This window comes from Athene cunicularia (genome assembly GCF_003259725.1).
Source record: "Athene cunicularia isolate RWA chromosome 2 unlocalized genomic scaffold, athCun1 chr2_part1, whole genome shotgun sequence".
Classification (NCBI taxonomy): Eukaryota; Metazoa; Chordata; class Aves; order Strigiformes; family Strigidae; genus Athene; species Athene cunicularia.
Genome location: NW_020799095.1, coordinates 115,312,100 through 115,324,880, shown reverse-complemented (window position 1 = coordinate 115,324,880; position 12,781 = coordinate 115,312,100). Strand labels below are relative to the sequence as shown.

The 12,781-nt window shown below is 36.4% G+C and overlaps 1 protein-coding gene across 1 annotated transcript in view; it reads left to right on the top strand.

The window, feature by feature from the left end:
* TTPA (alpha tocopherol transfer protein) overlaps positions 1–12,781 on the top strand; it is a 45,728-nt gene that overhangs the window by 28,949 nt on the left and 3,998 nt on the right. Inside the window, exons 2-5 of the mRNA XM_026841468.1 lie at positions 3,594–3,670; positions 7,527–7,680; positions 8,931–9,124; positions 11,699–11,809. Of these exons, the coding sequence (XP_026697269.1) occupies positions 3,594–3,670; positions 7,527–7,680; positions 8,931–9,124; positions 11,699–11,809 (536 nt within the window). The remainder of the gene's footprint in view (positions 1–3,593; positions 3,671–7,526; positions 7,681–8,930; positions 9,125–11,698; positions 11,810–12,781) is intronic.

The window sequence follows — 12,781 nt, the reverse complement described above, 5'->3', positions numbered from 1 at the left end:
GGGTTATGGCGGGGGGCGGACGGCTGAGGCGGGCGGCTTGGGTCGGCCGAGGCCAAGCACGGAGTTTCAGAACGTCACTAATTGCTTGTCACGCGTGTCCTCAGCGGTATCGTGGCTGGCTTCGTGCAGTCTCGATGAGCTAACGTAAAGGTTATGCTAAATGTGGTGTAGTCTGTGTGTACCTTATACGTAGAGGTTAAGGTAAGTGTGGTAAGGTCACTACTCCGGTCAGGAAGCAATATCCGCTAACGGATATCCCGATCATGTTTATCAAGCTCAGGTTACTTGTTGCTAGTGATGGTATTAGTTTCAGTGCAGATTTATATTTACTCTAACAAAAACCAGTGAGTAAAAACTTACTTTCTCTTGACATTTAGTAATTTACAACACTCTGCTTTCAGGCTTTGTTAAGTTTTGGTACATTATTGGCTGTTTGTATGGCCCTTTGCCATACAGATAGCGTGTGCGTATTTTTTAATATCCACAGGTACAAACTGTTATTTTTTACAGAAAGACTGACAACTACTAACTCTTCTGAACTTCTTTCCAAATCTTCCCAGGGCAAAAGCATTTATTTACTTGTACCGACTGGAAACTGTGTATTAGTGAAATTCGATGTTGATGAAACAGCATTGCTCAACAGACCTCACCTTTTAAGTTTCTGACCTCTCTGCACTGTATTTTCCAAGTTTAGTAACCATAACAAAAAATTGTTTGCCCATAGATATATTGTAGGATCAGGGTAGCTGAATTGTGAGAAATTACATTAAGCCCTTAATCATAAAGAGCTTTAGATGTTTTATTTTTTATTCTTTTCATTTGGCTCATAAGACTTGCATCATAGCTTTAAACCTTTGTCAGCAGAAGCACTAGCAAGTCAAGCCAGATTCCTTTGGATACTTACAGGTCTTTTGCTTGAAGTTCATGAGATTTGTTCATATCAGATGTGCACTAACAGTTGTAGGACCATGCCCTTTTCTTCTTTTCTAACAAAAGCCACTCTGTTTTCCTATATTCCTTGGTTCCAAAAATTAGGGCTTAATGAAGACAGTATGTGCTCCTAAATATGCATTCCTAGTTGCATTGCAATTGGTTGTTATTGATAATCCTGTAGACAGAATAGTGGCACTTCAGAATTTGGCCCATACATGTCTGCACTTTTTTGGGATTAATTGTGAGATGTCTTGTAGGCAGCACTAATCTTCAGGAGTGTGGAATCTAAGCTAGGTTTAGAGGTGGAGTCTATGAAGTAGCAAACTTCCTATACTATTCTCAAGAATCAGCCCTCTAGGGCTGGGGACCTGTTTGGAAGAATTAAATTTTTTCAGAATCTGTTCAGAATTTCTGAGTCTCCATAGGCTGCTAAGTTTCTAAACTTGTTGTTTGGACCCTTCTTTGAACTAAGAGATTCTGATGTTCTAAAACCATTTGTGTTTAATTTTTCCATCTAGAATTTCAGCTCTCCATATGCCATAGCTACTTGTACTTAATCTTTCACAAACCAGCTGACACTGATTTCTAGATTACTCCTTTTACAGCATGGGAAAAGAAAATAAGTGTTTGGGGGGTTTTATTTATTTATTTTTTTTTTAAAAGGAATGTGTTTATCTGCAGTTGGTATATTAAAGCCCAAGAGAATTATTGTGCAAAAATATGTGGTGGTCATAAGATGTATATTCATCTAACCCAAGTCTGACCTCATGCAGAGGTTACGTTAATATTTCATCCTAGACAGAGCTGTCCTGCTATCAGTCCTTATTTGTTGTTGCCTCTTAGTGTGGAGTTCAGGCTGATACAGTCCCTTTTTGCCCACTGGGCTCCTGTGTACTACAGCATGGTATTTCTGGAGCAGCTAAGGGAGAATCAAAGTCTGTGGCTCGGTCAGTGCTTTTAATCAAAGGTCTTCAAGATCTTGTCAAGTATCTTTCTTAGTATGGGCTTATATACTTAGCCTTAAATATGAATCAAGAGTCTGGCAACTGACTAGACTGTTCATTGATGCCTCCCTGGTTAATATTTGACACAGATTTATCTGATTTCAGTTTATCAACATTTGGAAATGTTTCAGAAAAGAATAATCAGATAGATTGTGGCAAGACATTCCATTTGAGAATCTTTTATGACAACTCATTCCAACAGCAATCTTTACATTTTTCCAGTGGCAATTTCAGACTTGCTTTCAAGTACAGATGTATTGATAGATGTCTTGCTAGAAGAAAATCTACCACTGAAACAGTTGGAATCGAAGAAGAGCTAGAACTGTCTGTATTTTTTTTAAAGCCAATGATTATTAAATTAAGCTCAATAACAGACTGTTATCAGGCCCAGTGCCTTATCTTAGAAAGTGTCTGGAAGTATATGCATGATCCCAAACCACTTAAGTACATACTCCAGAAGAAAAGGTGAAGTTAGAGCAGATAACTTCCATGAAAGGATTTCAAATGCGTTAACGTTATTGGTTAGAAAATATTATAACAGCCTACATGAAATAGTGGCAGACATTTTTCTCTAGGAATGAACAGAAAGTTCATTGACACAGACTAACAATAACTGTCAAACAATACAATAAACCTTCAATAGGTAATTAAGACATTTTCTTGTCCTGTGAAGACTTGTAGGCAATACTTACCTACCTACTAAAAAGTAACACTCAGAAGGAACAGTGTTGTATCATTACAGCATCTTCTGGGCCTTTGTAATCCCTGTTAGAGATAGAGGTGTGGGTGAGATGCTAATGCCGCAAAAGTTTTCAGTCTGGATATAAATTTGTACCTGAGCTGAGCGTGTTCTTTGCTCATTGATTTGTACAGATGCATCCACCTACCATATCTGCTGTAAACTGAGAAGCAGGGCCTCAGGTCTGTGTTAATTGTTCTAAAGCAATTGGTTTATTTATCCCTTTTTTAAAGTACCCCCTATGTGTGTATGTTTGACTTTGTTGTGATGAAAAACAGTCACTTGGATTCAGTAGTGACATGTAAAATCTGGAGAACTAGCATCTCCTTTCCTCCGTAAATCTTTTTGCCTAGTGCATTTTATTATATGCTTGTATTACATTCCACAACTCTTTTATAAAAGGCTAATTCTCAGTGACTTGGGGATACTGTCTTTCTATACTTGAAATAGATTATACTGTGAGGAAAAGAATGAAAATCTTTAAATTCAGTAAAAATGCAACATTGAAACTCTGTGCCAAGAGGTGTTTTCATAACATACCACTTAGACTTTTGTAAGCATCGCTTTTATGGCACTCAAAACTGTCTAAATATTTAGGAGTTCTGGTTGATACAAGGGTATAAAGCTAGACTTTGTCGTTGCTCTGCATTTGACTTAGAGGAATCAAGACTTCCTAGTGGGTTGTACTGCAAATAAGTTACTTCGAATAACTATTATGTACAAGTATTGTTTTCCATAATGTCAAACACACAGTCTCAGGCATTACCTCTGAAGATCTTCACATCATTCAAATATAAATACCAAGTTTAAATGTTAATTGGCTGCTTTTATTCCATCAATACGGAGGGATTCCTCAAAAAGGATGGAAGAGCCCCTGTTAGGCTTTCTGGGCTGACTGTTGAGGGAACACATATCAGTCAGCCAGTCTTCCCTTTGTGCTAAACCAAGTGTCTCAACTTCTGAATGTGCCAGTCTTCTCCTAACTGTCAAAGAGGTAATGCATGTGGAATTGGGAAAGTACTATGTTTCTATAAATTCTTTGTCTGTGTATACCATGTGTTTAAATTCTATGTGTAGCTATAGACACACACACACACATATATATATATATATATATGCAAAATAAAATGTATGCACAAAGGTGTGTGTTCATGTGTGTGCATATGTGTATGCATATAATATGCATATTCTAAAGTTTGAGCTGTTGGTTTCTCATCCAAAGATTGCCAATAGAAAATATGTTTTTCTTAAACATTGTGTATGTTGAGTACAGCTGCTGACACAATAGAGGCCTAATTCTGTCTATCATCCTTGTCAATATGAATAGTTATTAATCAAGAAAAAAATACTAATTTAAATGTACAGATATCTTGGTTTCTATAACAAGCACATTGTTTTCGTGTTCTTTTAATTCTAAGTAAAGTACTAAGTTCACTTTATTTTGTAGCACATGAATCTTGGATTAATCAGTAACTTTATCATCTCTGATGTTCAGAAATCTGGAACTATCCCCAGCAGACCTCAGGAAAAAACTCTTAATTAATGCTTAACTCCAGACACTGGAGCTTTTTATCCAGCTTTCCCCATTTATCGAGTTATCCTTCATCTATTTTCAGATGCTGATCTGCTGCTAAGTAGTTTATTCAGTTTGTAACTGGTAATTATACATTGAGATGTTTTAGTTTTAAGTAAATGAGCCATTTTTTATATTAGGTAATGAATGGGGTTTTTTTTCCTGATACTAGCTTGCTTCATCTTCAATATCCAGACTGATTGTTATATATAATATTTATGTTTTTCCTTGAAATTTAAAAAATAAAATAAAACTGTAAGTACCCACCACTAGTTTTTTTTTAATTCTACTATATGTTTAAGGATTAGTGATGTAAGTAGCTGTGTGTGACTTGAGTACGTCCAGCTGCTAAGAAAGGGATTGTTTACATAAAAATTTACAGAATATGTCCCAAAACTACCTGTAGATGGTGTGGAAGATTATCTGATGCTAAGATTTACTTTGGCTCTGAATCATTTCAGGTAGTTAGATTAGGTTTTCAAAATCTGAGAACTCTTCAGCACTTCATGGCTTTCTGGCCAACTGAAGTATGTTCAGAGCTTAGCCATGTTATGTGTCTAAAAGATGTACCACTTGCCCACGTGATGAAAGGTGTCAGAGATATTCCAGTCATATATTTACTCCTTAATGGCCTCTCCATTTTCTTCCAAGGTCCTTATTTTCAACTTGGAAAATGTAAATATTCATGAAAATGAGAAATTAACTATACTGACAAGATAGGATTGAATTAATGTATCATTTTTATTCTCATTGTGGTTTTAGCAGGCAGCACTTCAAAGAGATGTTTCAGATATTTATGTAATTGTTTATGTTCAGATATTTATGTAATTAATTAGGTTCATTAAGTTGTGGTACAACAGATTTTAGAAGAAAAGGGAGAAATGACAAAACTATACAGATGTTTGCATAGTTGTTTTGAGGGTGTTTTTGTATTTTGCTTCTGTTTAAGGGTCTATATTGGAAGGACCAAGGAGAAGAACGTAATATGTTGACAGTGCTGTCTGGTTGGCACAAAGCAGTTGGGATTGCTCAAACGGTGCCCTTTCTACATGTAGAGAGTCAAGCACTAACAGTGAGATAATCAGAGCACCTCAACAGGCCTATCTTTGCAATTTTATTGCATTTCTATTCCACAATAAGTTAGCCTGGAGTAGAAATGATTCAGTGCAGTCAAAAGACTTCTCATAAAATTCTCCCAATGGTTAAGTGTTTCTTTCTGCAGTGTATGGTTTAGGATGAGGCTTTATCAACTTTCTCATTGCCAAATCAAATGGGATTCTAGTGTGGCAGATGAACTCTTTCATTTTTGTACCTAAATACATATTTATAGGTGCTATTTCCATGAAAGATGTAGATAACTTCTGATCAGTATATCATCTATTCGTAAGTAAATTCTGACAAACGGTAATGTCTTATAAATAGTTTCCTCATGACAATTTGAGAGACCTTTGCAATAATTCAAGACCTTCATCTGAGCAGAAAAGCCTTAAGCTGAAGAAAAAGTACACATTTTATGTAAAATGATATAAGGAACCTGAAAGTAGAGGGAAGGGTAAGATATAAGACATTATCTAATATAAGCATGCTATGAAGTACAGGGTGGTGAGTCTCCGGTCTCCCTCCAGGACTCCGTAGGTAAGCAGCAGCATAGCTGATGCTGTGATGTTCCAAGGATGAATTCACGATCCACTGAGATTCCTTCTGACCATTCTTTCTATGAAAATGGTAAAGAAAATAATACTTGCATAGTTACAAGAAATTTGTAATTTATTTAAGGTTATGTTTTATTAGTTGGAGCTGACAGTTCTTTAAACCTTAATGTTTGTTGTGACAGAATAAAAATTAATTTCCATTAATAGAAATTAACAGAAATAGAAGACCGTTGGTTGTGTTTTCCTTGTGGTGAACACATTTTGTTTGTGAAACTGCTCAGGATCAGACTGTGTTTTGCTGTTTGATGAAATACAGTAACAATTTGAAAGGCTAGCCTGTGCATGCTACTTTTAAGATTTTAAACTTACATTTTAGTTTGTTGTGAAAGGAGGTGCTGAAAAATTCTGATACTGTTAGCTCCTTTGAAGGTCTCCGGTTAGAAGTCTAAACTGTAGCTATTTAATACATAATCTAAATTACTTGCCATAGTTATCCCTCTACCCTCCAGACTCCATGCTAGAGAATTTAGCATGGGTGATACAGCAGAGGCAGAATTTATTTGATGAATTGGGAGCTTTTTAGAAGATAGGCTTGCATAGCTTCCCACTTACCTGTGCAAAATGTCTTAAATTTTAGTTGCAGGGCATAGCAGTTAATTTTTTCCACCACAACTTAATTAATATTGAAGGAGAAACAGTAGGTAGACTTGGAAATTAGAACTACTGCATCACCAACTTAATTTTTCATGATCCATCTCTAAGATGACCTTTCACACTATCACCTGTAATTCCTCTACATAGATGTACCTCAGAAAGGAACGCCTTTGACTCTTCCTTAGAGTTAGGCCATTGTCGTTCAACACACAGCTCTTCCTGTGCCTTAGACATACGAGTTTACAATGCTGCCTTCCAGCCTTAGGAATGAGGGTGATCATGTCCCTGATAATGGACAGGATCTCTGTTTTAGCAAAACAGGTTCTCATTATTTCCACTTTAGGGGAAGGAAATTGTCTAGTGATTAATGGACCCACTACATTTGTTAAATTCTGCCATTTCAAAGGGATAGGAGGTACTTTGAAAGTGTTCTTTGGGTATGCTTATGATCATACCTGTTTCAAATAGTAAACTGGAGTTATTAATGACTGTGTGTACAAAATGTGCCCATACTTTGGCAGGGGGATAGAGATGGGAGGGGTCACGTGGGTGAAGGAGAATGTTCCTCTGTAAAATTTTGCACATTTAAATTCAAGAAATCCTGAATGAATGTGATGCAGTATCAAACTGAATAATCCTAAAGGTGTCCTGAGTAAGAAAAATGGGGTTTAGATGTATTTTACATAGGAACTATAGGCTTTTTCTACACATCCCATTTTTTTCTGACTGAAAATGACAGCTGTAGTCCATTAACAATTAGACAGGGTTCTAAATTCATCATAACTCACTCACTTATTTGATGAGTATGGCAACCTTCTGCTTCTAGGAGTGATTTGCTTAAAATGTACAATGAAATTGTAGCTAATTTAATGAATTAAATCTGACTGTAACCACATGTTGAAAACATTTTTAACTGTGCTGTTCATGCAATACCTGATGCTTACCTGACATCCACGTTTATTTCTTTCCAGTTACTGAAGAATTACCAGAAGTGGAGAATTGAATGCCCAGAAATAAGTGCAGATTTACGACCAGCTTCTGTTCTTGGTCTTTTGCATGTTGGCTATCATGGAGTCCTGAGATCAAGGGACCCACATGGAAGCAAAGTTCTAATATACAGAATTGGTGAGTGACAAAATTGCTTGGACCAGTTTCACACCTGTCTCTGGCACTGATGTTTTTGGTTCTGTGGTTTGTTAGAGGTTTTTTTGTTTGTTTTGTGATTATTTTTTTTAACTATCATAATTTCAGCAAAATAAAAGTATTTTATGGGTACAACAGATAATATCAGAATGTCTGAACTAGAAAAGTAACATGTTCACTGTCAGAAACACCTTTACATTAATATAAAGGTGAGTTATTGAGCTGTAACAGTTATATCACTTGACATATCCTGGTATGGCTAAAGCTGTACAATCCTTTATGAAGAACTTTGCTTTTTAGTGGAATTCTTGTCTGCAGTGAAAGAAGTCTTAAATTTAAAAGCCTGAAACTTTTAAGAATATGTTGTTATTCGGGTTTGAGTGTCCTAACAATTATTTGTTTTGATGCAAATTTTCAAAGCTATGTGCTAAAACTCTGGTACTGGTGCAGATCCAGCACAGGGGGGAGAACAGAAAAGAGCGAGTACGCCTAGTTATGTACCAGTGTTCATTTTAGATGCAGATGTGAAGTTCACTGGGTTTTCACTGTTTACAGGTAGCCAAAGAGACCTATCTGACAAAACTCTTGAGGTCCTTGGCTTGTTTGATGCACTCTCAAAAGTCTTTTTAAAAAATCTAGTTAAATGATTATGTGTTATCATATTTCTCTGTGCTTGTTTTGGACAGGTGTATTATTTTTGCTAACTTTCAAAGAAACGTTTTATTATCAGCTGGTCTAGTAGAAAGTTTTGCTCTCTGAAGCTTTCATCTAGGGTTAAGGCTCATCACATGTAATTCGTTGCTCAGGCCTCAGAAAAACAAGGGGGATTCACTGAATCTTGGCAGACTTACTGTACGGAAGAAAAATTAAATTAATCTATTGGATTGATGACCTTTAGTTTCTGCTAGTGTGACTGTTACTGATGTAAGCTGTTCTTGTCAAAACCTTGTACTGAAGACTACAGCTATAGGTGGAACGTATTATATTAAGTGGCATCTACAACCATCTACCATTAGGTGGTACCATCTACAAAAAGAGTTTAAAAGATGAGTGGCATAGCAGGCACACAAAATACCTTTCTGTACTGTCAAATCTGTTTATTTCAGGACCTTTTGATATTGCTGGTTATTTCTTGTTCCTGAGAAGCATATTAGAAGCAGTAGTAAGTAAAATTTTATATAGGTGTGTATGGTATCCTCATGGTAATGCAGTGCAATCTATTTACTCTTCAGGACAATGGGATCCCAAGTTATTTACAGCATATGATGTGTTTCGTGTAAGTCTCATCACATCTGAACTCATTGTAAAGGAAATTGAGACTCAGCGGAATGGAGTCAAGGCTATCTTTGATCTTCAAGGGTGGCGATTTGCTCATGCGTTTCAGATCAGTCCAGCAGTGGCCAAGAAAATTGCTGCTGTGCTCACAGTAAGTATGACATTCTGCTTTATGCTTCTTCATTGCTGTAACTCCCAAATTTTCATCTGTTGGTCTATCTTTCAGCTATGATAAATTTTCCTTCCTTAGACCTCCTTAGAGTCTATGTAACTTGAAAGAACAAAATCTTAAATCCATTAAAAGTCTGATAGCTTTGGCATAAGTTGTGCTTAATTTGATTTAAATATGTTCTTCTATAGCAGTGAATGCCCTTTAACCTCTGATGTTTTCTAAGAACTCTACCGACCTGTTACAACACAAGAAATGAGCATAAGAGTAGATGAAGCCCAGTTTTATAAGGATCTGTGTTTGTTACCCCATTTCATCTCCTCTCTTCCGTTCTTTTGTGTATTATTAACTCAACATTCAAAGTTTTTTTCCTGAGACTCAGAGAAGCTGAAAAATAGCGTGCGCTAAGAGTTAAAAGCAAAACAGTACTAACTTCTTCCCAGTATGGATGATGCTACCAACAGAATGTATGTTTATGTTCTGATTGCTTTTTGCCCCCCAACATGAGAATTATTTTGTGCAATTCACTGCTACCTCACCTCCTGTTTTTCAGAAAACTTGTAGGGACTTTACTGTCTTTGAGACTTGTTCCTTTCTGTCAAATTTGGTTGAAATTTGCCAGTGGATTTGAGAGAAAAAAAAAAAAAAAAAAGAAAAGTTAAAAAGAAGGGGACAGAGAAGTGACACACAAGCTCCAGTGTAGTCCTGTAATCTCATTTTACTTCTGAAACAAGGTTGAAAATCAGTAATAATGAAACTGTTAGCCTGTGACGTGGAAATTACCCAGGGAGATAATCTATTGGCTCTTGTTTTGGTATGGTTCATATACGAGGTTCAGTCAAAGCTGAGTCATTGAACTAATATCATCAGAACTACAGCTGTTCTTCCTTTTTGCTATCTACTGTAAAACTTCAGTGAAACCAGCAGGTATTTCCAACTTTTCACATCTAGAATAAGGACTCTTGATGTTCATACGATTCTGGGCCAAATCTCATGAGAACAGGATGTATGAGAGTGTTTCTGTTGATTTCTGAGGTTTTAAACAAGCTGCTAGTAATTTTTAACCTTGAAGTAGAGCAGAAAAAAGGTAGGATTTGTAATTATGTCTGGAGGTTTCAATCCATTATCTGGAACCAGGAAATTCTTCAAATATGGTGTTTCCACCTTGACCTATTAAAAATTTGTTGCATGGTTTTCAAGCTTCTAAATTTGTTATAGCTATTGAAAAAAAAAAGGTGATATTTCCAGTGTTCTTTTCTAAGAAGAGAAATAAGTTTAACTTTTTTTTTTATTCCTTTCATCACTTTAACTGGGTTCATATATTTCACCCAGAGATTGTCTTAGTGTTGTTCAACGTGCTCCATAAGTAAAAATTAAAGAACCTTAGTTTCATCCCTATGTTTTCCTTAAGAAATGTCTTGCAAATTACTATCCTGTATGAAGAAACAGAAGTTCATAGAAAGGAAATACATATTAATGAAGGAAAGGAAAGCATAGTAAGATGAGTAAGTGACATAATTTTGAAAAATCTTTTACCCCAGGCAAAACCAAATTGTTTTGTGAAAAACATGATAGTAGACTTTTAAGTATATGATAAACATATAATAACATGCAGTAAACCTATAATCTGATAGTTTTAAGGTCTTTATCATACATTAAAATCCAAAAGGAGTTGCACTTGAGTGTGTGGGGGTTGTTTTGTTTGTTTTTTTTTTAATTCATAGAGGAGTGCATGAAATAATGTGAGAAGAGCTACTGTACTAGTGAGGAGAAATGTTTGTGAGAAGTACCATTATTATAAGCAGAAAACCTCTGGTTGTAGAGGTGTTGTTAGTAGAGTATGAATGGAAGCTATACTTTTCCCCATTGCATAATGCTGTCTTTGAGCACTGCTGTACTTTTAACTTTCAAAGGTTTGGGACTTCTAATTAATCCTGAATGCAGGTAGAAGTATTTCGTATTAAAGGCTGTATAGCAGATACAGTTTTTATTTTCATTATGACAGTAACCATGCTGTAAAGCTCAACTGCTGGCTTGGGCAAATTTCCAGTAACTTCAAGGCTTGTCTATAAATTACAAATATAATTTATTAAATTTAAGTAGCTTCAATCGTTTATATTTACATATTATCCTTCAGGCTGTGAATTGCCAATGAAGACACATATCTAGATAGCTTTTTGGTAAATCAGCAGCAGAATTTCTGTTGTGAAGAATTGTACTGCTGAAGAAGGGCTGAGCACAAGCTTTGTGTCCCTTACTTATTGAGCAGTTTGGTGAGGGTTTTCTTGTTTGGTTTGGTTTTTTGTTTTGTTTTTTTAAATAGTCATCTTCTCATACTGCTTTTTCTTTCCTTCTAATGGGAGGAGCAAGATTTGATTTTTCTAAGTGTTGTTGGGGCAGTGTAAATTAAGAACACTCTGAAATGCAGAAATTGGCAAGGTCAGGGGGAGTACTCTAACCTATGGACTTGGTAGTTTTCACAGACTTGTCCTTAACAATAGGGTCTTTTCAATAAAGTTTTCTTTTTCTTATGCTGTTTTTCATGTATTTTGACAGGATTCCTTTCCACTAAAAGTACGGGGTATCCACTTGATTAATGAGCCTTTATTCTTCCACCCAGTCTTTGCTCTAATTAAGCCTTTTCTCACTGAAAAAATAAAGGAGCGGGTGAGTGCACACAAATATTTCTTTTTATCACAAAACCCTTACATGTCAATCTTCCCTTAGGAAGCACTTCCCTTTGGATCTGGTACTCCTGAGTGCTGAAGAGCATAAATCATTTTTGTGTGTTAGTACCATACAGGCCTCCAGAATCTGATTGTAAAGCATTTGCAGCTGTCAATAATGTGAGAGTTGCAAGTGGTTGCTGTTATCACCACTCTAAAGATAAGAACTGCTGTGACTCAGAGAGGTTAAATAATTTGCTTGATGTCACACAGCAGTTCTTCTGCAGAACTAGGAAGAAATAGGTCTTGGATCTCTCAGCACTCTGCCTATAAATGACAGTGAGAAATTGTCACTGAACAATGATGTTATGTTCCCAGTTGTGCAGAACTAGTGGAACACAACTTTTTAGTTCTGAAAGACCTGCAGAGGCATTTATGCATCAAAAATAGGTCAGGCTTAAGTTCAAAAATTTCTTTTCCAAACAGCTTCTTAGGTTTTTTTTATATTGTTTTGTAGTTTTAAATCTGAAAACCCTGTTTGTATTTGGATGCAGAAGCATGCCAAGAATTCTGCCTTATTGTAGCATAGGAAGAATATTGGAGGTTTCAGCTGGCACAAAAGAAAGTACTGTAAAGTGTACTTAGCAGGACTAAGGCACAAATAAAGCAGCCCTGCCTGTTGTTATTCCCACTCTGAAGCCTCCTGGTCTCAGCACACAGATCTTGTGCATTTGCAGTACACTCCAGGACAGTAGATTCAGATTCTTCTGGTCACTGTAAGCTGTTACTTGCCAGTTCCCTTTTCCTGTATGTGTTTTGTTATGGGAGAACGGCAAGATTGCTTCTGCCAGCTTTCTGCTGGCCCTTCTCGCACATTAATACCTGTGAAAAGAGTCCTTGTCACCTGATCCAACTGAGAATATCTTGGGCTGGAAGTCAGACAAAGGGGCAGGTGGACAGTAAAGGCATAAGC